Genomic DNA, 27,745 nt, shown 5'->3' with positions numbered 1-27,745 from the left:
GTAAGCTGTTAAATAGCAACAAATGTAGGGCTGCTAAAACTAGCAACAGATGTAGTGTGTTCCAATTTGGAATAACTTGTTGAATAGCCATTTTACATTATAGTTGGTGAAGCACTGTCTTAAAAATCTAGCTTGTAACCAATCCACGCCATAATCAGGATCCTATGAGGAGAGGAATATTGATAATTGCATATATATCAAGAAACATAGATGCAAGGACGGTTTGACCTTTTGGGGGTGGGGGGGAAGGAATACTCTTATTTCAAAGTGGCTTTCTTTTCTCATTTTCCCCAGGGTACATTAAAAGACATGGAGCTGGATTTTATTCACCAAGATGAGTTGGGGCAGGACTGCTGCCTTCCGCCTTCTAGGCCCGCCCCCAGCGACGTCTGACGAACAGATGCTATTTTGCCCTGATTGGCCTCGTTAAGCCTGCTTTGCAGGCTTGCCGGTCAATTAAGGAAAAGCCGGTGTCATATGACGTCAGTTGATGACGCTTCATCTGTTGGTTTTCTTAAAGGCATATGCACCACACTTGTTTGACAGATGATTTGACAGTGTTTGACAGCATTGAGGTGCTGTCAAACACTGACAATCACTGTCCAAAGGTGAGCCCTTGCACCCAAGCTCTCCAATTACTCTCTCCTTAGGATAAAACAGATGGCAGCTGCAGCTGAGATTGCAGAAGCCATCTGTCACTTCTCCCGATGAGATGAGGGTACACACATACTTCACAGCTTCTCGCCTGCAGAAACATCGAACCACACTAAAAATTACTTTCCCAACATTTCTTACCTCTGATACTAACCTGTGTCCGATTGCATCCTTCACACCACTTTTGCAGCTGTCATCCAAACACCAACATAACAGACCCACAGCACGCCTCACTTACCCTGGCGGGGTTCCCCGACGTCGGTAAGCCTGCAGCAGCAGTCGAAAAATTGGAAAAAGCCTCTTGGCTGCCTGTTAACAGGCAGTTAAGGGGCTATAATCCTCTTCCCACCGCTAGGAGTCAGGTCCCTGCACAAATCGGGGACCCAACTCCCGGGAAGATGGGATTTTTTGGGGATTTTCCCAGCAGTCCTGTCTCCTCAGAGCTGGTAAAATCCAGCCCATAATCTTTCCATCCTATAACCAGATGTGGCTCAAGGCTAAAAGAAGAGCAAATTCTCTTGTACTATTGTTTTTGAGAAACAAGTTTCTTGCCTAGAGTCATGGGCCCAAGTGCTGTGTGATTCCACAGCCATGGAAATCACTGCAGAATTTCTGCCCTGACCCCCTCTCCCTTGATTTCTTTCTCCAAACCATTATGGAGGCAGTACCTGGTGTGTCAACACCAGGGCCAGGAATTTCCTCAGAGATGCGCCTGCTCTGTTGCTGTAACTTGACGGGAAGTGTGGTGGAAATGTCGTGTCCGTGCATACGCAGGGTTGCGCCGCACACCTGGCAGAGTTACAGCAGCAGAGAGGGAGCAGCTCTGAGGAAATTACTGGCCAGCCTGTTCTGATTTGTTAATGGTGTCGGGCGACTCCAATCTTCTTATCCTCGTGCAGTTCCCACCTTGCACATTTCGCCTGCATGCCTAGTCTGCAACCGCAACAAACTGCATTTACATAGCACCTTTACTGCAGAGAAACATTCCACGGTGCTTTACAGAGGGAAAAGTCAAATCGAATACGCACCAACTCCCTTAGCAAATATAATGCTTTGGTCAAACGAGGTTTAAGAAGGCTTTTAAAGGAGAAGAGAGGTATGGGGTTTAAGGAGGGGGTTCAAGAGAGTGGAGCTGAGGTGACCGAAGGCTCTGTCACCAATGGTGGGGTGAAGTGGGCAGGAAGTACACAGAAGGCTAGAGTCTGCGGACCAAAGGGTGCAGGAGGAATACAAGACCGGAGGAGATTACAAAGACAGGGTGAGGTGAGCTCGTCGGGGGAGTGAAGAGGATAAGTTAGGGTTGGATGTTGGCTGAGCAGGATGTAGTGTGGGACACTAAACAGGTGACTGAGTTTTGAGCAAATTGCAGTTTATAGCAGGAAGAGAATGGGAAGTGAGAAAGGAGGATGTTGGAGAAACGGGGTGAAATTCAACTTTGGCGGGGGCGCAAAATGTGTGGCAGCGAATTGGCTGCCCGTTACACTCTGATTGCTGGAAACCAGAACCAAAAGCCGAAAATTCTCAGCCTCGCACAGCAAGTCCGTCAGCACTTGAAAGAGAATAACGTTTTGGGTGGGACCTTTCATCAGAACGGGCCAGTCCTCTCCCCGTCAGTAAAGGAGCGGGAGAACGGTTTGATTTTCTGGTGAACCAGTAGTCTCAAATTAAACCTCTGCAAGGTGCAGTTTTTATAAAAGCTGAGATAGATAGAGATTTGCCAGTCCCTCCAAAAGCAACTGGCAATGTTCTTGCTGGGGCTGCAGGATCAAAACAACCTCATTTCAGCCGCACTATTGATGTTAGTGGAGCTTATTAGGTCATCAGGAGTCCTCTATAACTGAACCAATTAGGTGAGCGGTCAGTCAGAAATTCTACACCTCCAAGTGTCGGAGGTATGAATAGCATATCTTGCGCCATCTATTTGTAAGAAACAGAATACATTTAACACGTGAAAGCAGTAGGCGGGGGTGGAGAGGGAAAAAAAGTTGTTTATGGCTAATGCAAAGTTATGGAATGTGAGACACATTGGCCCAGAAATTCAGGTCGGAGGCTTCCCGCGGGTGCAAGCCCCCGACCTGCACTTACCTAGCGCGCCGGCCATTGAGCTGTGGGCCCGCGTGGGATTCCAATCCTGGGCCTCCTCCAACTGCCGGCGCACAGTGCTTGCGTATCCCAGGGGCGCAGTTAGTTCGAAGTGGGCCATGGAGAGCCAATGGTAGCAGGGAATGCCCCATTCATAAAATTGACAGGAAGAGCTGTCAAAACCATAAATACTATAAGCCCCAAACTTCAAATAAATTTTTTTTTTTAAATCACATTTTTAAAATAACTATAAATTATATAAAAACTATTTTAAACAATAATTTAAATTTTTGAAAAAATTAATTACATTTTCTAACAGGGCTAAAAAATAAACTTAACTATCTTTAAAGTATTTAAAAATAATAAACCTGTGGAAAAAATGTTTTAATTTTAATTAATTCACCACTTACCTTGTTAAAAGCAGGCCTTGCGTCTGCTTTTTATATGTGTAACTGCTGGAGACTTACCCTCCCGGAAAAATCTGGAAAAAAAACGTAAGTTCAATGCGCACACGCTGCATCTCCGGCGCACACGTTCCACCTCTGAACCCCTTCTTTCAGGGGAACGGAAGTGCCAGTTTCCCGCGCACGTGCAGTGCATGCACGAAACCAGCACTTCCATTGGGCCTACGGGTGAGTACCCCGTGCGTACTCACCCGTGGAAACCCGAATTTCGGGGCCATTGCCTTAATGTCGGTGGTAGAAAAGATATTGTAATCTTTATTCAAAGATGTAATAGAAAAACATCTAGAAACCGAAAATATAATAATGAATAGTCAGCACTGATTTCAAAATGGAAGGTCATGATTAACCAACCTTATTGAATTCTTTGAAGTACCAGAAAGAGTAGACGAGGATAATGTAGTGGATGTAATATACATGGACTTTCAAAAGGCCTTTGATAAGGCACCACATAATAGAGTCCTTACCAATGCTCCCTGTAGGCTGCGTGGCCACACTGCGCTCCGGAGGTCCCACGCAGCTGGCTTTTCAATAGAAAAACTGCGCATGCGCAATATTTTGACTGGGCCGCGCAGCCCCAAAAGAATTGCAGGGAGTATTGGTCGTTACTAAGGTCAGAGCGTGCAGAGTCAGTGGACAACTAGCAGAGTGAATAACCAATTGGCTACAAAACCGGAAATAGAGTAAGGGTTAAAGGTAGTTACTCAGACTGGCAGGTGGCAAGTGGTATTCCACAGGAATCGGTGCTGGGATCATCTGTTGTTCACCATGTACATCAATTATTTGGACTGTAAGTGGGAATACAATATCAAAATTTGCAGATATTACCAAATTGGGGGTATTGTTAATATTGAGAAAGTGTGCGATAAAATACAAGAAGGCCTTAACAAACTTGCAGAATGGGCGTGTAAATAAATATCAATATATGTAAGTGTGAGGTGATGCATTTTGGTAGGAGGAATAAGGAGACCACCTATAACTTGGAAAATAAGTGTCTAAATGAGGTAGAGGTGCAAAGGAATCTAGGGGTACAGATTCACAAATCATTAAAGGTAGGTTAACAAAACCATAAAACAAACCAAGCACTGGGGTTCATTTCTAGAAGAGTAGAATTCAAAAGCAGCTAAGTTATATTAAACTTCTATAGAACCTTGGTTAGACCACAGTTAACGTACTGTGCATTGTTCTGGTCTCCATATTACAAAAAGGATAAAGAAGCACTGGGGAAAGTGCAAAAAAGATTTACATGGATGATGCCAGAAATGAGAGGGTAAAACTTATCAGGGAAGATTGAACAGGCTTTGGGGCTCTTTTCTTCAGAAAAGAGAAGACTGAGAGGTGATCTAATTGATGGCCTTTAAAATTGTGAAGGAGTTCAATAGGGTAGATTCAAGATTTTTTCACTTGTGGAGGAGTGCAAAACTAGGGGCCATAAGTATAAGTTAATCACTAATAAATCCAATAAGGAATTCAGGAGAAACTTCTTTACTCGGAGTGCTGAGAACGTGGAGCTCGCCACCACCTGGAGTAGTTGAGGAAATTAGCATAGATACCTTTAAGGGGAAGCTAAATCAGTACAAGAGGGCGAAAGGAATGGAAGGATATGTTCATAGGGTTAGATGAAGTAAGGTGGGAGGAGGCTCACATGGGGCATAAACACCGGCATAGACCATCTGGGCCGAATGGCCTGATCCTGTGCTGTAAAATTCTTTGTAAAACTGCTGACTACCCAACTTCCTTTTCTGGCTTCCATGTTAGCTGACATTGTTAACGGTTCTTTCTCCTCAGGTACTGTCCCCCTCTCCCTCAAATCTGCCATCGACACCATTCTCAAAAAAAAACCTTTGACCCCTCCGTCCTTGCAAACGACTGCCCCATTAGCAATCTTGTTGTACGAAGCGTCTTGGGTCGGAGCGACCATAATATGATCGAATTCTTCATTAAGATGGAGAATGAAGTAGTTGACTCAGAGACAAGGGTCCTCAATTTAAATAAAGGAAACTACGATGGTCTGAGGAGTGAGTTGGGTAGGATTGATTAGGGAATGGCACTCAAAGGGTTGACGGTGGATAGGCAATGGCAAACATTCAAAGACCGAATGGATGAGCTACAGAATTTGTTCATCCCAGTTTGGCACAAAAATAAAACAAAAAAGATGACTCAACCGTGGCTAACAAGGAAAATTAGGGATAGCATAAGATCCAAGGAGAGGACATATAAATTGGCCAGAAAAAGCAATAATCCTGAGGATTGGGAGCAGTTTAGGATTCAACAAAGGAGGATCAAGGGATTAATTAAGAAAGGGAAAATAGAATATGAGAGTAAGCTTGCAGGGAACATAAAAACTGACTGTAAAAGCTTTTATAGATTATAGATATGTGAAGAGAAAAAGATTGGTGAAGTCAAGCGTAGGTCCCTTGCAGTCAGAATCAGGGGAATTTATAATGGGGAACAAAGAAATGGCAGACCAACTAAATACATATTTTGGTTCTGTCTTCACAAAGGAGGACACAAATAACCTCCCAGAGATGCCGGGGAACATAGGGTCTGATGAAAGGGTGGAACTGAAAGAAATTAGTATTTGTAGGGAAATGGTGTTAGGAAAATTGATGGGACTGAAGGCCGATAAATCCCCAGGGCCTGATAATCTACATCCCAGGGTACTTAAGGAAGTGGCCCTAGAAATAGTAGATGCATTGCTGGTCATCTTCCAGAACTCGATAGACTCTGGAACAGTACCCATGGATTGGAGGGTAGCTAATGTTACCCCACTATTCAAAAAAGGTGGTAGAGAAAAAGCGGGGAATTATAGACCGGTAAGCCTGACATCGGTAGTGGGGAAAATGCTAGAGTCCATTATAAAAGATGTAATAGCAGAGCACTTGGAAAGCAGTGACTGGATCGGACAAAGTCAACATGGATTTACAAAAGGTAAATCGTGCTTGACTAATCTACTGGAATTTTTTGAGGATGTAACTGGTAAAATAGATAAGGGAGAACCAGTGGATGTGGTGTATTTGGACTTTCAGAAGGCTTTCGATAAGGTCCAGCATAAGAGATTAGCGTGCAAAATTAAGGCACATGGGATTGGGGGCAAGGTATTGACTTGGATAGAGAACTGGCTGGCGGACAGAAAGCAAAGAGTTGGAATAAACGGGACGTTTTCCGAGTGGCAGGCAGTGACTAGTGGGGTACCGCAAGGATCGGTCCTAGGACACCAGCTGTTCACAATATATATTAATGATCTAGACGAGGGAATTGGATGTAATGTCTCCAAATTTGCAGATGACACAAAGCTGGGTGGGAGGGTATGCTGTGAGGAGGATGCCGAGAAACTCCAGTACGATTTGGACAGGTTGGGTGACTGGGCAGAAACATGGCAAATGCACTATAATGTGGATAAATGTGAGGTTATCCCTGTTTTTGCCACCAAAGTGAAGGCAGATTATTATTTGAATGGCAATAGATTGGGAGAAGGGGAAGTCCAAAGAGACCTGGGTGTCCTTGTGCACCAGTCGCTGAAGGCAAGCATGCAGGTGCAGCAGGCGGTTAAGAAGGCAAATGGTATGTTGGCCTTCGTAGCAAGAGGGTTTGAGTACAGGAACAAGGATGTCTTGCTACAGTTGTACAGGGCCTTGGTGAGACCGCACCTTGAGTATTGTGTGCAGTTTTGGTCGCCTTACCTGAGGAAGGACGTTCTTGCCATGGAAGGAGTGCAGCGAAGATTCACCAGGCTGATACCTGGGATGGCAGGAATGACGTATGAGGAGAGATTGTGTCGATTGGGCTTATACTCACTGGAGTTTAGAAGATTGAAAGGGGATCTCATCGAAACCTATAAAATTCTGTTAGGCCTGGACGGACTAGATGCAGGAAGGATGTTTCTGATGGCCGGGGAGTCCAGAACCAGGGGTCATAGTCTAAGGATAAGGGGTAAGCCATTTAGGACTGAAATGAGGAGGAATTTCTTCACCCAGAGAGTGGTGAACCTGTGGAATTCTCTGTCACAGAGGGCAGTGGAGGCCAGTTCATTAAATATATTCAAGAAAGAGTTGGATATATTTCTTAAGGCTAAAGGGATATGGGGAGAAGGCAGGGACAGGGTACTGAATTTGGATGATCAGCCATGATCTCATTGAATGGTGGAGCAGGCTCGAAGGGCCAAATGGCCTACTCCTGCTCCTATCTTCTATGTATCTATCTCCAACCTCCCTTTCCTCTCCAAAGTCCTTGAATGTGTTGTCGCCTCCCAAATTCGTGCCCATCTTTCTTGCAACTCCATATTTGAATCCCTCCAATCGTGTTTCCGCCCCTGAAATGGATATCATCAAAGTCACAAATGACATAATTCTGCAGCCTTTGACACGATTGACCACTCCATCCTTCTCCAACGCCTCTCCACTGTCGTCCAGCTGGGTGGGGCTGCACTCGCCTGGTTCCATGCTTGTCCGAAATCCAGTTCTGGATGAGCAGAAATTTTCTCCAATTAAATATTGGGAAGAAAGAAGCCATTGTTTTCAGTCCCCGCCACAAACTCCATCCCTCTCCCCAACATCTGTCTGAGGCTGAACCACACTGTTTGCAACCTTGGTGTCATATATGACCCTGAAATGAGTTTCCGACCACATATCTGCGGCATAACGAAGACCACCTATTTCCACCTCCGTAACATCACCTGTCTCCGCCCTTGCCTCCGCTCAAACCCTCATCCATGCCTTTGTTAACTCTAGACTTGACTATTCCAACGCACTCCTGGCTGGCCTCCTACATTCTACCCAAGGTAAATTTGAGGTCATCCAAAACTCGGCTGCCCGTGGCCTAACTCGCACCAAGTCCCATTCACCCATCACCCCTGTGCTTGATGAACTACATTGGTTTCCGGTTAAGCAATGCCTCGATTTCAAAATTCTCATCCTTATTTTCAAATCCCTTCATGGCCTCGCCCCTTCCTATCTCTCTAATCTCCTCCAACCCCCCCCCCACCACCCCCGAGATATCTGCCTTCCTCTAATTCTCCCCTCTTGGGCATCCCTGGTTATAATCGCTCAACCATTGGTGGCCGTGCCTTCTGTTGCCTAGGCCCTATGCTCAGGAATTCCCCGCTTAAACCTCTCTACCTCTTTCCTCCTTTAATACGCCCCTTAAAACCTACCTATTTGTAACCTGCCCTAATTGCTCCTTGTATGGCTCGGTGTCAAATGTTTTGTCTTATAACACTCCTGTGAAACACCTTGGGACGTTTTACTACGTAAAGGCGCTATATAAATACAAGTTGTTGTTGTAATTCTGATATACTGAAGCAGTGGGATTTTGTGAAGGAAGATGCAGATGCTGAGAAAAGAAAAAAGTCTTGCATTTATATCGTGCCTTTCATGGCCTCAGGACATCCCAAAGGGCTTTACAGCCAGTGAACTACTTTTGAAGTGTAGTCACTGTTGTAATGTAGGAATGATTACTTACAAGTGCAGTAATGGTATGAATCCTTAAGACCGGGCCATTTATTGTCAACTTTGTTCCATCTGACCTCGTTATTTTGGGACGCAGGTAACCATTTTGGGATATAATTAACCTTTTCCGGTTTCTCCCTGGTGGGTGACAATCAGTGCCATAACGGAAGCATCGGATAAGAGATCAAATCCGATGGCTGACTGCAACTCATTAAACACACAATAGAAGCCCTACATGCAGAATTCTGCCGAAGCATCCTTCGCATCCAAAGAAAAACGCCAACAAATGCATGCAGAGCCGAACTAGGCAGATACCCACTGATAATAAACATCCAAAAACGAGCACTAAACTTCCTAAATCACCTCAAATCTAGCTCCCCAGACACCCTTCATTTCAAAGCCTTTCAGACCCAAGAGCTAAACCCAGAAAAGAGTCCCCTGAGTCAGCTGCTACTGAAACTAAGTACTCAGCCGGACCCTGACCAGCCCCAGACCAACACAGCCGTCCAAACACCAATCCGAGTGAACCAAATCATTAAACAATGCAAAGAAACCTACCTGGAACATTGGAACAAAATAACCGAAAGCCAAAGCAGATTAGAATGTTACCGGGCCCTAAAAAGAGAATATAAACTGGCAGACTACCTCACGACCATCAGAGACACAAAACAGAGACAGACCCTCACCAGGTACAGACTAAGCGACCACCAACTGGAAATTGAAAAAGGCAGATACAAGAAATCCTGGCAGCCTAGAGAGAATAGAATATGCGATCAATGTCTGGCCGGCGAGGTTGAAACAGAAATGCATTTCCTCCTAAAATGCGAAAAATTCAACACATCAAGAAACATATTATTCAACAAGCTAAGCCAAACAACCCCAGATTTCAAGGAATTGGATGACCTGTCAAAATTGAGATTAGTCCTGGGAGAAGGAGACAGACCATACCTTGGGGCCAAATATGTAACAACATGTCACAACCTGAGGACTGTTTAAAATTAAGACTGTTTAAAATTAATATTGAACGTACCAAATGAAGTACAAAGACTGTTTAAAATTAATATTGTTTAAAAGTAATATTGTATGTACCCAACAAATGTCAAATCGATTGACACCTACAGAATGTTTGAAAATGTACCTTTTTGCTATGTAAGCTTTGGCAATATGGTTCTCTGTAAACTTTCATGCCAATAAAGCATTTGAATTTGAATTTGATTTATTCCTGTGCTGTTGAGGGAATTGATCACAACAGCTGCAAAGACAGAAGACATCTCTTCAGAATTTGAAGCAGCTGATCCCAGTGGCTCCGCACTGTGGAGGATATTTTTCTTCTTTTCAATGCAGCCCCTCAGATTCCAGTCCTGCATTCGGATCACGGCTGTCGCTTTCCTCCCCTCGTACGATCAGCGCCATTTGTCCTTCAGCAGGCTGTCCCGATTTTCTTTCCAGGATGAAACGCTCACCCTGACGTATGTGAATCAATGTTCTCTCTAAACTGTCTTTGTTATGCACGATCCTTATAAATTTCTGCGCATGCGAGGTATGTCAAATGGAAAAACGGCCTGAGATTGCAGATTATTGCACGACCGCGCGCACACGCAGCTTAGAGGGAACATTGATGTGAACCTGTGTATCTGGTGGGAAGCTGGATATTGTGCGATGAGTTTGTTCCATCTTTTTAAGCAAAAGACTTGGAAATGGCAAATCTGTCACTCATGCCCGAACTCTAGTTAATACAGGAAACTTTGGTTTATCCGGAGGTTGTATGTCCGGAAACCTCGATCTACCGGCAGAAATCAGGAGCCGTTTTGTTTTTTTTTTTTACTTCTCGTGGCTTTTTTTTTTCCACAGTCAGGCTCTGCAAAGTCTCTCTGAAGCTGTTGCTAAGCTACAGAGACGCTTCTAAGGTATGGGCCGACTGTTTAGAAGCTGTTGCTAAGCAACAGTGTTGTCAGATACGGAGATGAAAACCTCCGTATGCTTCAACATTAACGCTGGTATGTCCGGCAGTTTTGATAGATCGGCAACAGCTCGGTCTCGTCGGTGCCGGATATAACAAAGTTTCCTGTAATGCTCTCATGCATATTTCAGAAAGTGATAATACTTGATCTCTCGAGCAGTATTAAATTATGTTCTAAAATGTACTTTCAATTTTCAAAGTAAGTGGGCCAACATTTGCGATTGGAGGCTTCCCGCAGGCGGACGCCTCCGACGTGCAAAAATTCTATGAATGTACCCGATGGCCCGGGAGATATGGAGACTTGCGATCCTGGGCATCTCCGGGTCCGCGCGAGCAGAGCCCCACGTATCCCAGGGGCGCAGGCGGTTCGTAGGCGCCTCTGGGATCACGTGGGCCGGCCCAACCAATGAAAGAAGGGAATCCCCCATTCATACTTATTGGAGTTCTGTGCATACGGAACTCCCATAAGTATGAATGGGGATCATTTAAAAAATACACCAACATATGGAAACATGTTTTTTTAATTACATATTTACCAAATTAATTAAAATGCCATTTAATTAAATATTTTAAGCAAAAATGTATATGTTTTTACAGGACTAAAAATAAACTTGGCTTAGTGAAGAGTATTTTTAATTTATAAAGGACTGAGAATTTTTATTTTTCTATTTTTTTAAAACTCTCTTATGCTGGTAAAAGCAGACATTATGCCTGCTTTTACCAGGCGTAAGAATTTGACAGGCATTCAGCGGGCGGAAGTTGTGCAAATAGTGCAACTCTCCACCCGCAGAGGCCCATCTCCCGGGCAGGCGGAGGATCTGTCAAGAAGATTCTTCACATTGCAAGGGCCGGGTTTCAGCGCATGCGCTTTGCATGCCTAAACCCGGAACTTGCACAGTCCCTACGGACGCCTACGCACCTGTCGGGGTCGCAAAATATGGCCCAAGTCTTTTTAAATGAAAAAAAATTGAATACCAATACAGTCTACTCCTGGTGATTCAAGGTTGTTTTTTGCACTTAATGAAAAATTGAAATATCCAACAATTTGAATTAAAGAATATCACAAGTAAAATGGGAATTTAGTCCTTAAAAATAATTGAATTAGTTCTTTTAAATTAAGTAATTAAGAGGAACAGACTACAAAATTATAATGTGGTTGAAAAGAGGGACAAGCATACAGTGCAGCAGTTAACTACCTATAGACTTGGATGGATTGCACAGTCCATTTACTGCAGGATGCTAAATATAATGTTTTTCATTCCTCTTGGTTTATTTTCCCCTTATTTCGTGCCCTTCCTCCAAAAGTAATATCCTTTGGGGTTGCTTACCACTATGCAATTGGGAAGGATTGAACAGGTTGGGGCTTTTTTCTTTAGAAAAGAGAAGACTTGGGGGAGATCTGATAGAGGTCTTTAAAATTATAAATGGGTTGGACGGACCATAAATACAGGATAGTTACTAATAAATCCAATAGGAAATTGAGGAGAAATTTCTTTACTCAGAGTGGTTAGAATGTGAAGCTCGCTACCACAGGAAGGAGTTGAGGCAAACAGCTTAGATGCTTTCAAAAGGAAACTAGACGGGCTGGATTTTGATACTGGAGGCGGGACTACAACTTTTGGGGTTGTAGTCCCGCCTCCATCGAGTTGTGGCCAACCCACGTGATTTTCACTTGATTGACCTTGTTGAGCCCGCCCAGTGGGCTCAGCGGGCCAATTAAGGGCCACCTGGTAACATGACATCACAGATTGATATTTCATCTGTCAAGAGCTTTTGACAGATGAAATATCAGCGTTTGACAGCTCTTTGAAGCTGTCAAACACTGACAATCTGTACACTAAGTTAATTCCTTCTCCTCAGGCTGATTTAGAGAGATCTCCAGAACAGAAAGCTGAATGCTGCAACTTTTGACAGCTCGCGGCCATTCTGCTTTCTGTGCCGGTGAGATGAGGGACTCCAGAGACCTGAAGGAAGGAAGGCTGTGAAGGTAAGTAAAACTTATTTAAGCACTTTACACACACCAAACACATGCACTCATGCACCCATCACTCACCTGAACACTGGACATCTCGACCCCTCCAAGCCCTTCAGCCCGACTGTCCGCCTTGCTAACTTGGCGTGGTTTGGAGCCGTCGGGAATCCCACACTTCTGGAATAAAAATGGGATTAGGCTAAAAACTGCCTGTTAACTACCTGTTAACAGGCAGTTATTTAGCACTAATCCCCTTCCTGCCTCGGGGAGGCGGCTCCCAGCACAGATCGGGTATCCGCCCCCTTTGAAACTGACTTGGGGGTGGGATGGGTTCGTGCCCCCCGATTTCGAGATTTTAACCACCCCCCAACGCCTCCAATTCCGCCTCCACGGCCCAATGAAAATCCTGCCCGATGAGTACATGAGAAAAGGGAGTAGAAAGATGCTGAACAGGTGAGATGAGGTAGATGGAATGGAAGGAGACTCGTGTGGAGTATAAACACAGCACAGACTAGTTGGGCCGAATGGCCTGTTTCTGTTGTGTATATTTGTATCTATGTATTTATGCAATTTCCTTCAACCAAGAGGTTATAATGAGGTGGTTTGGAATGTGACATTTTCTACACTACCATTAAAGTTGAGTTTGCAGGTAGGGAAGTAGGGACTTAATTCCTTCTGTACTAGTGATCTATCTCATTGTCCTGGCCATAGCAATCTGCCTGCGATTCATCAGCTTCCTCCTGAGAACACTGGGACTAAAGCATACGTGTGTGTTTTGAGATTTAAGCGCAGTGCTACGGAGGTCGGTTGGAGCACAACTGTTTTACAACTTAGTAGTCACAGAATTTTAATACTCTTTTTTTTGACTGTTTTAATTGTGCTGTTCAGGACATGTGTGCTACATGGGAAATGTGATGGCCTCCTAAACCCCTGTTGGAAATTTTTCAATGTGTTTGTTTTTAAACCATTATTTTCTGCCGACCTCCCTTTTTCAAAGGTTTCACGTTGTCCTTCTGTTGTTGCTAGGCCTTGAGAGAAGGAAAGCGATGTGTCACCGCTCATTGGTTGAACACCATTTTAAAGAAGAAGAAGATGATTCCGCCCCATAGAGGACTGCATTTTCCAGTAGCCTTCCCGCCAGGTGGCAAACCTTGTTCCCAGCACGTGAGTAACCAAGCACCGGAAGACGGGCGTAGCTGGGTGATAGGAATTGTACGTTGCCTTAAATAAGGATTTTCATTAATTGATTTTTTTTTTTAAACTGTTGAGCAGTACTCCCAAAGCTAACTTACTGACGAGGACAACAATACAGTCTATGAAGAAGGCAGGTGAGGGCGCCATCGAAATATATGTTAAATGGTACATAAGTGCACCAAGAAAGTAGAACCAAAAGGTGTAAGTGGAAATCTTGAGCATTGAGTTATTTGAGGGCCATTCTACCAGACCAACCAGAAAGAAACGCCCATGTGCTTATAATAATTTGTAATTATAGATATGTCCGCAGTGTGCGAGCAAACTGATTGATTTGGCTTTTAGTGACATTTGAGCCAATCCAAAGAACACTTTGGGGTAGGACTAGGCCCAATTTTGGGGACCAATATCCCGCGGTGCCCGAAGGATGCCTGAAAAATATCCGGCCCGAAATTGGCTCGGGTCCTTTTTCAGGCGTCCTTGGCGCCCGCCTAAATCTATTTGAAGCTCTTTGTACTTTTGTCTTTGGTTTCCACCCAATTTCCTCGCTACTCTTGAGGAGAAAGTGTCCCCGCCACAAACTCCGTTCCCTAGCCACTGACTCCCATCCCTCTCCCTAACATCTGTCTGAGACTGAACCACACTATTCACAACCTTGGTGTCACATTTGACCTTGAAATGAGCTTCTGACCACATATCCGCAGCATAACTAAAACCGCATATTTCCACCTCCGTAACATCGCCCGTCTCCGCCCTTGCCTCAGCTCATCCGCTGCTGAAACCCTCATCCATGCCTTTGTTACCTCTAGACTTGACTAGTCCAGTGCACTCCTGGCTGGCCTCCCACATTCTACCCAACATAAACTTGAGGTGATCCAAAACTCGGCTGCCCGTGTCCTAACTCGCACCAAGTCCCGTTCGCCCATCACCTCTGTGCTCGCTGGCCTACATTGGCTTCTGGTTAAGCAACGCCTCGATTTCAAAATTCTCATCCTTGTTTTCAAATCCCTCCATGGCCTCACCCCTTCCTATCTCTGTAATCTCCTTCAGCCCCACAATCCCCCCGAGATATCTGCATTCCTCTAATTCTGCCCTCTTGAGCATCCCTGATTATAATTGCTCAAGTGGTCGTGCCTTCTGTTGCCTAGGCCCGAAGCTCTGGAATTCCCTCCCTAAACCTCTCTGATTCTCTACACCTCTTTCCTCCTTTAAGACGCTCCTTAAAATCTACCTCTTTGACCAAGCTTTTGGTTATTTGCCCTAATTTCTCCTTATGTGGCTTGGTGTAAAAAATGTTATCTTATAACACTCCTGTGAAGTGCCTTGGGACGTTTTACTACGTTATAAGCGCTATATAAATACAAGTTGTTGCTGTTTTTAAAAGATAAGCTGTTAGCCATTATCATGGATCCCATCAGTATTGCTCCATACTTGAGAGGGTTGCATGGGACACCTGTAGTAATTTAACAGCCACCCCCATCACTCCCTCCTGTAGATATATTGGCCCAGAAATTCGGGTCTTAGGCTTCCCGCGGGTGTAAACCCCCGACCTGCATTTACCTTGTGCACCGGCCGTTGTGCTGTGGGCCCCTGTGGAATTCCGATCCGGGGCCTGCTCCAGCTGCCGGCACGCAGTGCTTGCGTATCCCAGGGGCGCAGTTAGTTCGATGCATCCCCTGGGATCACGTGGACCATGGCGAGCCAATCGGAGCAGGGAATGCTCCATTCATAAGTTTGACAGGAAGTGCTGTCAAACTTAGAAATACTATGGGCCCCAGAACATCACTAAATCTTCAAATAATTTTTTTTTTTTTAATCACATTTTTAAAATAAACTATAAATTACATGAAATAACTATTTTAAACAATTTAAATTTTTGAAAAAAATAATTTTATTTTCTAAAGGGGCTAAAAATAAACTTACCTTTCTTTTAAGTATTTAAAAATAATAAACCTGTGGAAAAAATGTTTTAATTTTAATTAATTCACCACTTACCTTGTAAAAAGCAGGCCTTACGACTGCTTTTTACATGTCTAACTCCTGGAGACTTACCATCCCGGGAAAACCTGCAAAAAAAACAGAAGTTCAATGCGCACGCGCAGCCTCTCGCACATGGGTTCGACCTCTGAACCCCTGCTTTCAGGGGAACGGAAGTGCCGGTTTCCCGCGCATGCGCAGTGCATGCAGGAAACCGGCACTTTCATTGGGCCTACGGGTGAGTACCCCGTGTGTACTCACCCGTGGAGACCCGAATTTCTGGGCCAATGTTATTACAAATGGATCTACTCTTCCTTGGAAAAGCCTGAGCATGGGTACCTGTTGTGGGTGGGATTCAATTGGGCATTTGATGGTTGGAAGTGCTGCTCTGGCATCTTAAGCTACTGGTCTGCGCTTGTAATCAAGAGGTTATATACTGTTACTAAATAATCTTGTTAACATCTTACCACCGAAGTTCAGAACTGTTAAGGATACTGATGGGTTGGGTGTTCCTCAGCAGTCTTTTGAAACTATTTTCACAGTGGACAATAAGATAATACAAGGCAAACCTGACAATGATTTTCTTGTGCAATCACGTAAAGTAGCAAAGCACCTAATACAAGCTTTTTGTGTGTTTTAGTGTTTTGAGTGTAATGGCAAGGCAACTTTTGAAAAGGGGGAAAGAAAGAATACTGCTAGGATGTAGGACTGTTTGAATGATTTTTTTGTAAAGCAGTTTTTGCACGTTGGACTCAAATTATGACTGCGCAATTGATTTTCACCTCTCACTTGAAACAACTTTGTTTTCCTGACATGTTAACTTGATTATAAAATAAGAACTGAATTAGGATAAACCGGAATTAATGTAAATGAAGCTCGAGCAACATTTCAGTAAAAACCTCTCACAAATCTGCAGGAACTTGCGGATAGCTCCATGTTGGTGAATTGGTTAATTTTGATTTAATTTAAAGTGGTTATAAAGTAATTTTTTTCCCTCCTATCTATCTGAAATTTATTGGTGCTGTCACTGGTTCTTAAACCCTAATTATATCTGGTTTCTCTATAGATTGCTCGCATTCGGCTATCCCTTTAGAGGCATAACCATTTGGAATAACCAATTATTCAAATCGTGTGATGGCAATTTAAGGTGTGATAAATGACCACTATTAAATTATAGAGTGGGAGCACAATGGGAGCTGTAGCCAGCATTGATTTAGTCATTTGAAATTTTTTTTTATCCTTCAGTCCATATTTTGTCTTTGGAAAGCGATTGCTATACAGAAAAAGCTCGAAACAAAAGCCAAGGAAACCAGCCAGTTCTTGTTTAAACAGTGCGGCTGGGAAGTTAAATTTGCTGAAGTAATGAGTTCTAAGGTCATGTTGAATCTGAGGAGGATTGGGCGTCATGTCTAGATTTATGATCTCTCAATCAATGCGTTAACGATTAATGACTTCCTTGGGAGAGTGTCATTATTGCTCCGGTTTGGATAATAGGTGACCTTCGAGCACAACCTCTATTGCGAAGCTTCGATAATTAAAATGGCCAAGTGTAGCTGTAACCTTTTCGGGCACATTTTTAATTAGATGAACTTTTGTCAGCGAAGAGAGAGGCTTTAATCGACAGGCTCAGTATTTCAAATGATCAGAATTTCACACCTGAATTGCTGCTAGAGACGGGAAGATGGCGGGCGACAGCAGCAGATTATGTTGGTTTAAAACCGATTACCTGATAATTCACTTCACTCCTGTACGGAGCTGGTATTACGGGCGTTGACCTGTCGTCACCAGATTTTGATGAGGGGTCCACACCTGAAACTTCAATTCTTCTGTTATTTCCGCAGATGTTGCCTGATCTGCGTGTTTCCTGCATTTTTTTTTTGATTTCCAGCATCTGCAGTTTGTTTTCTTTTTCGACCATAAGAGGCCCTTTCTGGTGGTGTTTGAGGCTTGTTAATGTTATTGTCATGGTCTCTAGTTTTGCGCTCCTAACTTAAAGCGGCATTTAAATTGCAGCACTACTGCTGGAGGCAAGACGGGGTGGGGCGGGAGGGAAGGTTAATAATACCCCTGGCTGGTTAACATTCCCTCGGGCCGGGTTGACCCCTCTGGGTGGGCTGACCTCGGAAGCCAGTTTTTGCATTGCTACACCTTCCAGGCCAAGCCTCCACACTGGCAAAGCCAGGAATTTTATAGTTGTAATCATGATAAGAAACTTCACATTCACAGATATCTCCCTGTTGTGTTGGTGCTCTGAAATCTGCTCTGCTGTGTAAAAACAGGAAGTTCCAGAACACCAAGAGCCTCAGCACCTTGCCATCATTAACATGGGTCCACAATATGTGTGAGCTGTAAGATAACTAGCTGGCCCTCTATTCCTCTCAGCATTTTAATGACTTGGAGCATATTCCATTTTGGAAAAGAAAAGTTTTGATTGAGTGTTTCAATTAATAACAGAGCCCTAGACCCCCAAATTGCCCTTATTACTATTGAAAGCTGAAGGTAGGGTGACAAAATGTTGCACAAAGGGTCTCCAATGTGGTCTCACCAGTGATCCATCCAATAACTTCTTTTGATTTTTATATGTTGTTCCAGTTTGCAGATGGATAAATTTTAACTTGCGGTAACTTGTCCTGCAAAAAAAAACTGGACTTGTGAATGGTATTGTGACGCACGCAACTCGGAGCTGTGTTTGCCGTTGTGTGGAACGGATAGAGAAATTGATCCTCAATTTCATTGCCACTTCCACAATGCTGTGCTCAAGTAACCAGGGAGAGATTATTGCCATAAGGTTCCAGAGTCATAAAATAAACCTGCTGGATATAAAGCTATTGGTTTCCTGACTATTTGTCTATTTTTTTTTTTTCCAATGCCCAGGGACGAAGCATGCTTTGTTGGAACAATGTGGAAAACAAACTTGAATTTTTCTTCTATAACTTGCAGATGATTTCCGTCACTGGATTTATGGACAGTGATCGAGATGACTTGAAGCTGATGGGCTATTTAGCAGGGGCCAAATACACAGGCTACCTCTGCCGAAGCAATACTGTCCTCATCTGCAAAGAGTAAGTTCGTGATTCCTGATTTAAAATGGCAGTAATTGATAGAGAGGGTAGTGTTTGTCAATTCAAAAAAAGAGACATTGGTATTCGTCAGATGAATCGCGATGCTCTATCCGCCGCCAAGCATGTACAGTATGAATGTTTTTTTAGTGACAGCATTTAATTGGCTTGTAATGTGCTTGGACAAGTAATCCATTCAAATGGAGGTGAGCAATTCTATCCACGGTGCACGATCCTTTTACTGTGAGCATGAAGGTCATGTGGAGTGAATGTTACAGTTCTTACTGAAGACCCGATATTCATATGAGTGATGACAAAGTTTGCAATGGTAAACAGATTTTTAGTAATCCTGTTGAAGTAGAATAATTGTAGTCAAAGGTGCAGTTCCCATAATTATGGGTCGTCACCATTGCCTGTCTTTTTCGAGACTGCCTGTCGTGACTCTCCGAAGTGTTTGTAGGCTCCAGAGAGTGCAGGGAGTCAATAGGAAGCAGTTCTAAGTGGCAGAGATAGTTCTAATGGAGCAGTGTGCATTTCAGTCAGAATGCTAGAATAAAAATCTCTTGCTTAAGGTTTTCATAGAATGATGCAGCGCAGAAGGAGGCCATTTGGCCTGTGCCGGCTCTTTGAAAGAGCTATCCATTTGGTCCCATTCGCCTGCCCTTTCCCTACAGCCCTGCACAGTTTTTCCCCTTCAAATATTTGTCCAATTTCCTTTTGAAAGTTATCATTGAAACTGCTTCCACCGCGCTTTCAGGCAGTGCGTTCCAGATCACAACAACGCTTTGTTTAAAAAAATTTAAAAAAAAATAACTTCCTCATCTCACCTCTGACTCTTTTGCCAATTACCTTAAATCTGTGTCCTCTGGTTACCGACCCTTCTGCCACCGGAAACAGTTTCTCCTTGTTTACTCTATCAAAACCCTTCATGATTTTGAACACCACTATCAAATCTCCCCTTAACCTTCTCTGCTCAGCTAGAAGGAGAACAACCCCAGTTTCTCCAGTCTCTCCACGTAACTGAAGTCCCGCATCCCTGGTACTTTGGAACTTGCTAAGAGCAATCACCATTGACAGTTGATTTTTTCTCGGTGAGTGTGTGTGTTAGTTTTGAATTATGCTAGAAGCTCGCTTTGGTAGTACAGCTCATTATTTTAAGTTGCACCTTTTATTGGTATATTAAAATTAATTGAATTTTGAGCATTCTTTTGGATGCACACTGGATGGGGCTATTTTAATAACAGGCCTCATTCCTTAGTCACCGATAACCTGATTGTTTCTACCCAGCTCTGAAAAGAGTATTCTGCAACATTTGATTCTTAATGTATGGAATTTAAAAAACAGGAGAGTAAAAGAGAATACAAACTTTACAGTTGTATATTTAATTATTACTATGTTTCTATAGCTTTTATAAAAGGCAATTGGAGAACTATCCCCCTGCTGCACTTTCTTTCTTCGTCCACTTGTCCTTCCTTCCCATATCGCTGTTTAACTTTTTGTCTGCACCTGTGGTCTCATGCACGAGCTTAGTGATCAACAACAACAACTTGCATTTATGTAGCACCTTTAACATAGTCAAATGTCTTTAGGCACTTCACAGCAGCATTATCAGACACAATTTAGGGATCAGGGTGTCGCTGGCAATCCCAGCACTTATTGCCCATCCCTAGTCGCCTCTTGAACCGCTGCAGTCCGTGTGGTGAAGGTACTCCCACAGTGCTGTTAGGGAGGGAGTTCCAGAATTTTGACCCAGCGACGATGAAGGATCGGCGATATACTTAAGTCAGGATGGTGTATGACTTGGAGGGGAACTTGGAGGTGGTGGTGTTCCCATGCGCCTGCTGCCCTTGTCCTTCTAGGTGGTAGAGGTCGCAGGTTTGGAAGGTGCTGCTGAAGAAGCCTTGGCAAGTTGCTGCAGTGCATCTTGTAGATGGTACATACTGCAGCCATGGTACGCTGGTGGTGGAGGGAGTGAATGTTTAAGGTGGTGGATGGGGCGCCAATCAAGCGGGCTGCTTTGTCCTGGATGGTGTTGAGCTTCTTGAGTGTTGTTGGAGCTGCACTCATCCAGGCAAGTGGAGAGTATTCCATCACACTCCTTACTTGTGCCTTGTAGATGTGGAAAGGCTTTGGGGAGTCAGGAGGTGAGACACTCGCCGCAGAATACCTAGCCTCTGACCTGCTCTTGTTGCCACAATATTTATGTGGCTGGTCCAGTGAAGTTTCTGGTCAATGGTGACCCCCCCAGGATGTCTATAGTAGGGGATTCGGTGATGGTAATGCCATTGAGTGTCAAGGGAAGGTGGTTAGATTCTCGCTTGTTGGAGATAGTCATTGCCTGGCACTTCTGTGGCGCGAATGTTACCTGCCACTTATCAGTCCAAGCCTGAACGTCGTCCAGGTCTTGTTGCATGCGGGCATGGAGTGCTTCATTATCTGTGGCGTTGCGAATGGCGCTGAACACTGCAGTCATCAGCGAACATCCTCATTTCTGACCTTATGTTGGAGGGAAGGTCATTGATGAAGATGGTTGGGCCCAGGACACTGCCCTGAGGAACTCCTGCAGCGATGATTGACCTTCAACCACTACAACCATCTTCCTTTGTGCTAGGTATGACTCCAGCCCGTGGAGCGTTTTCCCCCTGATTCCTATTGACTTCAGTTTTACTAGGGCTCCTTGATGCCAGACATGTGGAGATATTAGGACAAGAAAGAGGTTGGTTTTAAGGAGTGTCTTAAAGGCCGATAGAGAGGCGGAGAGGTTTAAGGAAGGAATCCAGAGCTTGGGGCCTTGGCAGCTGAAGGCACGGCCATCAATGGTGGAGCAATTAAAATCAGGGTTGTGCAAGAGGCCAGAATTGGAGGAAGACAGAGATCTAGGGAGGGGCGAGGCCATGGAGGGAGTTGAACACTAGGATGAGGATTTTAAATTTGTGACTTAGCTGGACCGTGAGCCAATGTAGGTCAGCTAAGGGTGATGGGTGAACGGAACTTGGTGCGGGTTAGGACATGGATCATGAACACGAGCAGAGTGAGGCAGCCTGCTGCAATGGGTCTCGCACCTTGTCCTTCCAGAGACCGGTTGGGGCCGAACTGCAAAGCTACGCTGCAACTTTACCGTCACCTGGAAGAGGAACCCACTTCACAGTTAACATTACACTCGCAGGGAGCATAAATACACCTAGCGTCTCTGGAGTCTTGGAAAGAATTTGCAGACTGTGAAAACCGGGGTGTGCCAGGAAAAGGCAGATGCTTCAAGAATGACTGGCAGCCGAAAAAATGTCTCTGCAGCTACTGCAGAGCTTAGAGCAGATGCTAACGAGGACCCACAGATCCGCAACGCATTTTGCACTGAAGGTTACATATCTCTTGTGTTGGAGCAGCATGTGTCCACAGCTGTTGATAACGGTGGGGGGGTTGAGGGGAATAAGATGACACATGAAGGGCATATTCTGATAGGACGCAGTAAGGAAAGGGTTAAGGGAAGGACATGTGTGGGCTGTAGCTGAAAAGTGGATTAAGTACCTCATCCGATTTTTGTGGGGGTTTTTGCATTCTAACTAGTGGGGGTTTTTGCGTTCTACCTGTATTGCTTGTATTACTCCAGTGATACCTGGAGTTCATTCTCGTTCCAAAATAAAATGAAGATCTAGGTTTCTAAAGGTCCCAATTGCTGTTTTCTGTGGGTTGCTCGCAAACAAAACCGCTAACTGTTCAAAACCATCTGCTGCTGCGTTGTTGATGTATAAACAGCCAGCCTGTAATATTTCCTCCAGAATGCTATTGTTGTGAATGACTTTATAGCCAGCTTTTGTTCTGTAGCTGTGTGCATACGACACTGAGTTCAATGGAAGGATTTATACTTCATGAACGCTTGGCAGGGAGTTTTGTTTTGAGTAAATTCTGGAAATTAACAATTAAAAATTACTTAAATGAATCAGGGAACAGTAGCATCGTGGTTATGTTACTGGACGAGCAATCCAGAGTTCTGTACCGGGGATTTGAGTTTATAATCTTGGCACGCCGCTCAATTTTCCGTCCATGAATTTAAATGAACGAAAAGATCAGCGGGAGCCATGCTGATAACAACCCCCAGTTTCTAATATGTCCTCCCATTGTGGGGAAATAAAGGGATATGTGAACAGAGCGGACACATGGAATTAGGACTCATGTAGAAGATAAACACCGACGTGGATTGGTTTGGCTGTATGGCTTGTTACCATGTAATTGTAATTCTGTGCGAGGCTCAGCGCTAGAACTGCTCATTGAAATCTGCCCCACCGTCTCCTGATAGACTGATTGGTTATTCATCCCATGGCTGTTTGTGGGATGTTCTGCAATCCCCTCCCTAATATTCTCCACCTCACTACTTCTCTCTCATCCTTTAAAACGCTCCTTAAAAACTCTTCAGTCAAGCTTTTGATCACCTGTCATAATATCTCCTTATGTGGCTCGGCGTCAAATTGTGTTTGATAATCATTCCTGCGAAACGCTTTGGGATGTTTTACTACGGGGGTACGGCAGCAGAGTGGTTCTGTTACTGGACTAGTAATCCAGAGGCCTGGACTAATAATCCAGACAGACGTAACTTCAAATCCCACCACGCCAACTGGGGAATTTAAATTCAGTTAATTAAATAAATCTGGAATAAAATGGTAATGGTGACCATGAAACTATCGGATTGTCGTAAAAACTCATCTGGTTCACTAATGTCCTTTAGGGAAGGAAATCTGCCGTCTTTACCTGGTCTGGCCTATATGTGACTCCAGATCCACAGCAATGTGGTTGACTTTTAACTGCCCTCTGAAATGGCCTCGCAAGCCACTCCGTTGTTAAAAAAAAAAAGTTACAAAAAACAATGAGAATAAAAGCAGACAGCCTGCCCGGCATCGACCTTGGCACCGGCTACGGACAAGGCAACGGCACACCCAGCCCAGTCGACCCAGCAAAGTCCTCCTCACCAACATCTGGGGATTGTGCCAAAATTGGGAGAGCTGTCCCACAAACTAGTCCAGCAACAGCCTCACATAGTCATACACACAGAATCATACCTTTCAGCCAATGTCCCAAACTCCTCCATCACTATCCCTGGGTATGTCCTGTCCCGGCGGCACAGTGGTATGCAGTCAGGAAGGAGTGGCCCTGGGAGCCCTCAACATTGACTCTGGAACCCATGAAGTCTCATGGCTTCAGGTCAAGCATGGGCAAGGAAACCTCCTGCTGATTACCATCTACTGCCCACCTCAGCTGATGAATCAGTACTCCTCCATGTTGAACACCACTTGGAAGAAGCACCAAGAGTAGCAAGGGCACAGAATGTACTCTGAGTGGGGGACTTCAATGTCCATCACCAAGAGTGGCTCGGTAGCACCACTACTGACCGAGCTGGCCGAGTCCTGAAGGACATAACTGCCAGTCTGGGCCTGCGACAGGTGGTGAGCGAACCAACACGAGGGAAAAACCTACTTGAACTCGTCCCCACCAATCTACCTGTCGCAGATGCGTCTGTCCATGACAGTATTGGTAGCAGTGACCACCGCACAGTCATTGTGGAGACGAAGTCCCGTCTTCACACTGAGGACACCCTCCATCGTGTTGTGTGGCACCACCATCGTGCTAAATGGGATAGATTCAGAACCGATCTAGCAGCTCAAAACTGGGCATCCAGGAGCCATCCGCAACAGCAGAATTGTATTCCACCACAATCTACAGTATAACCTCATGGCCTGGCATATCCCTCACTGTACCATTACCATCAAGCCAGGGGACCAACCATGGTTCAATAAATAGTGTAGAAGAGCATGCCAAGAGCAGCACCAGGCACACCTAAAAATGCAGTGCCAACCTGGGGAAGCTGCAACACAGGACTACATGCATGCTAAAATGCGGAAGCCCTAGTAAAACTGGAAGTCAATGGGTATCGGGGGGCTATCGGTATTACTGTAATGTTAAAAAGGGGATCTGTGTGTGTATTTTGAAATCTGATGCATATATTGCTTCTTTAAGAATCTCCCACACCGTGTCCGAGCTAAACTAGCTCAGTTGGCTGCGGGGAAATCACTGCGACAGATGGGGCAGTAGTGGCTGTGGTCACTAAATCCCATGACCCGTAAAAGCACCATGAGTCATGAAATTGTACCAGTTTGTTTTTCCCCAACTGAAATGGTTATGTTCTCCATCCCTCTTGCTTTGAGGCGATATTTCTGTCTCTCTGGCAGATATAGGTTAGGTCAGATTAGATAGTTCTTTTCCACAGCTTGTTTTAATTCTCCTTCCAAACCAATCAGGCTAGATTTTCTTTCTCTGGGTTTTCATCCCAAGAATTTGACCATTGGTACTGATTGGTGCACCTCTGAATAATCAACGAAACCAGGCTGTCCTTGTTAGGACAACAACAACATGCATTTATATAGCGCCTTTAACACATTAAAACGTCCCAAGGCGCTTCACGAGGGTTATCCGACAAAATTGGACACCACCGGGTCAGATATTAGGGACAGGTGACTAAAAGCATGGCCAAAGAGGTAGGTTTTAAGGAGTGTCTTAAAGGAGGAGAGAGAAGCGGAGAGGTTCAGTGAGGGAATTCCATAGCTTAAGGCCTAGGCAGCCGAAGGCACGGCTGCCAATGATGGGGTGATAGAAATCGGGGCATGCATATGAATAAGCTATAAGGTAGAAGAAATGGACTTGATGCTATTAGCAGGTGTTGCAGGCTCGCCCTATAAGAAGGGCTCTTCTCCGATAGTATGGTAATAGCCGTTGACCAATTGCATGCTGGCAAGGTAGCAATAAGAGCTTCTAGTTATTATGCCTCTGGTATGAAGCAATTTTAGAATCTTGACGGTCATTTGTTTCCCACGGTAAGCTGCTGACCAAGATGCAGATAACCAAGTGTGTGGTGGACGACTCCCATTTTGCAGGGAACAAGCCTGGAGGACAGATCATTCCACCTGTTCCACATCTGCTACCCGGACACTTCTTAATCGGGTTCTTACTGATGATATTTAGGAAACTGCCAAGTGAGGAAATCCTCACGCTTACTGAGCTTTACTGTCTAGATTTGACCGCTTTTTCCAATAATGTGTTTTTCAGTTGTCTCTTGGTAGCTGGTGTTTTGGCTTTTGTGTGGATTAGGCTGGCAGGTTTCCGTTCCTAATGGACATTAGTGAACAAGTTGGATTTTTCTTTACGACAATCTGACAGCCTCATGGTCACTTTTACTGTTTGCCAGCTTTTTATTTGCAGGTTTCTTTTTTTTTTTTAAAACAAAATTTCAATTCTGTCATGGTGGAATTTGAGCTCCCTTTCTCAGGATTACTAGTCCAGGTCCGTCTGGAATACTAATCCAAGAATATAACCACTACACCATCGCACCCATTATAAATATATCCACTGGAATGGTGTGAGCAGTCCAGAGTGACTTGCTTTCCCACTTTGTAAAAAAAAAAAGTTAGAAAAAATGCCTCACCCCAAAATAACGCCCCCCCGCCCCCATCACCCCAAAAAGTCATTGAGCAGCCAATGTCTGTGCAGAATGTCCCTAGACAGTATTGAGAATCCATGTTGGTAACCTGGTAATGGTATTTAAAACTTTACATACGCCTACTTTTAAAATAGCTGGACCCATTTGTGAGTGGTGTGGGAGGGGGGAGGGGGGTGGTGGAGAGAACTCTTGTATCACTGCTTTTTGTGCATTATTGTCTCTTTTCGAAAGTGAACTGACTCTACTTTCCCACTGGCTTGTTTTGAGAGCAGACCCTGTGGGTTGAAATACGAGAAGGCAAAAGAGTGGAGGATACCATGTGTGAATACACAGTGGCTTTGCGACATTCTCCTCGGGAACTTTGACGCATTACGACAGATTCAGCACAGTCGCTACACGGTGTTCGGCCTCCAAGACCCTCTTGCCCCCAATCCACAGCTGGTTTCCAATCTTTTAGGTATAGTACGTCAACTTTCAGGTGGCAAATTCATATATTTTTTTTTAATGCAGTTCTTTACCGATAGAAGGCTAAACAGGCTGAACATGTGAGGCTTGGGTGGGTTCTTTAGAAATCCAAGCCAGTAGCTCGTGTTGAATTTCCACAGTCACTCCTGGAATAAGTTCCCGTGTAGTCTTCATAAGAAGAGGGCTAGAAATCCACACCAGGTCCGTCTAAAAGACGGGTTCAGTTTTTGGGCAGAACCCTTCATCGGACACTGGCCAACATGTCGGGCATTTCCAGCACTTTCTGTTTTTGTTTTTGATTTACAGCATTCGTGATTTCTTTTTAGCTCATAAATTCATGTTCCTGCTGATGGAACTTTGCTTCTTAATCAAAACATTAAATCAGCAGTTCCTACTTTGAATATATTAATTAAAAATCCCAAATGTTTTAAATGCCTCTCAAATACTCCAGTAACGTGCAATGGGTAAATCTATCAATATTCTTTGCTCCGAAGCTATCCTTAAACTAAAGTGCAATCAAATATTTGCAAGACGCTGTTCTTATTTTTTTTAAAGGAGATTAAATTATCTGTTGTGAAGAGAAAAATGTTGGATGTACATAGCAGGCCAGAAAGCTTGATGAAGTCTCCCGACCAAAATATATTCCCGGTATATTGACTGGTCTACCGTACATTTAAACATTTTCTCATTTTACTACAGTACAATAGATTTTTATTCTCAGGAGACCGAGATGTGGACATTAAGTTCTATGACACTCATATCGTTTCCTGTTGATGAATGTTTGGTAAAATTCTTCTGAATTTTGTTTTCAGCTGCTTGGCGGGTGCCGTTGAAGATCTCGCCAGAGCTCCTGATGGTACGTAAGTGTTTAATTATCCTGCACCTCAAGAATGGACTGCTGCGGTATATTTTTTCTTTTTTTGTTTGCCCTATTACCCTTTTGGTCACCTGCTGTGGATTAAATCTGCATGCCCATGCATGTAGCCTTGTAGCA

General features: G+C 44.2%; 1 protein-coding gene across 2 annotated transcripts in view; it reads left to right on the top strand.

Annotated features, from left to right (window-relative positions):
- The window catches only part of paxip1 (PAX interacting (with transcription-activation domain) protein 1), a 145,103-nt gene that overhangs the window by 82,498 nt on the left and 34,860 nt on the right, over window positions 1-27,745 (top strand). For both annotated transcript variants that reach the window (XR_015078341.1, XM_085987518.1), the window contains exons 10-13: window positions 13,603-13,740; window positions 18,685-18,806; window positions 26,559-26,743; window positions 27,564-27,607. Coding sequence is in view for 1 of the 2 variants with exons in the window: in XM_085987518.1 (XP_085843644.1) it covers window positions 13,603-13,740; window positions 18,685-18,806; window positions 26,559-26,743; window positions 27,564-27,607 (489 nt within the window). In the remaining variant the exon portion in view is untranslated. The remainder of the gene's footprint in view (window positions 1-13,602; window positions 13,741-18,684; window positions 18,807-26,558; window positions 26,744-27,563; window positions 27,608-27,745) is intronic.

The sequence above is a fragment of the Somniosus microcephalus genome, chromosome 5 (assembly GCF_052327205.1).
Source record: "Somniosus microcephalus isolate GS21.2 chromosome 5, FLI_Smic_1.0, whole genome shotgun sequence".
Classification (NCBI taxonomy): Eukaryota; Metazoa; Chordata; class Chondrichthyes; order Squaliformes; family Somniosidae; genus Somniosus; species Somniosus microcephalus.
Note: the sequence above shows the minus strand (reverse complement) of the source record. Positions and strands in the feature narration are given on the sequence as shown.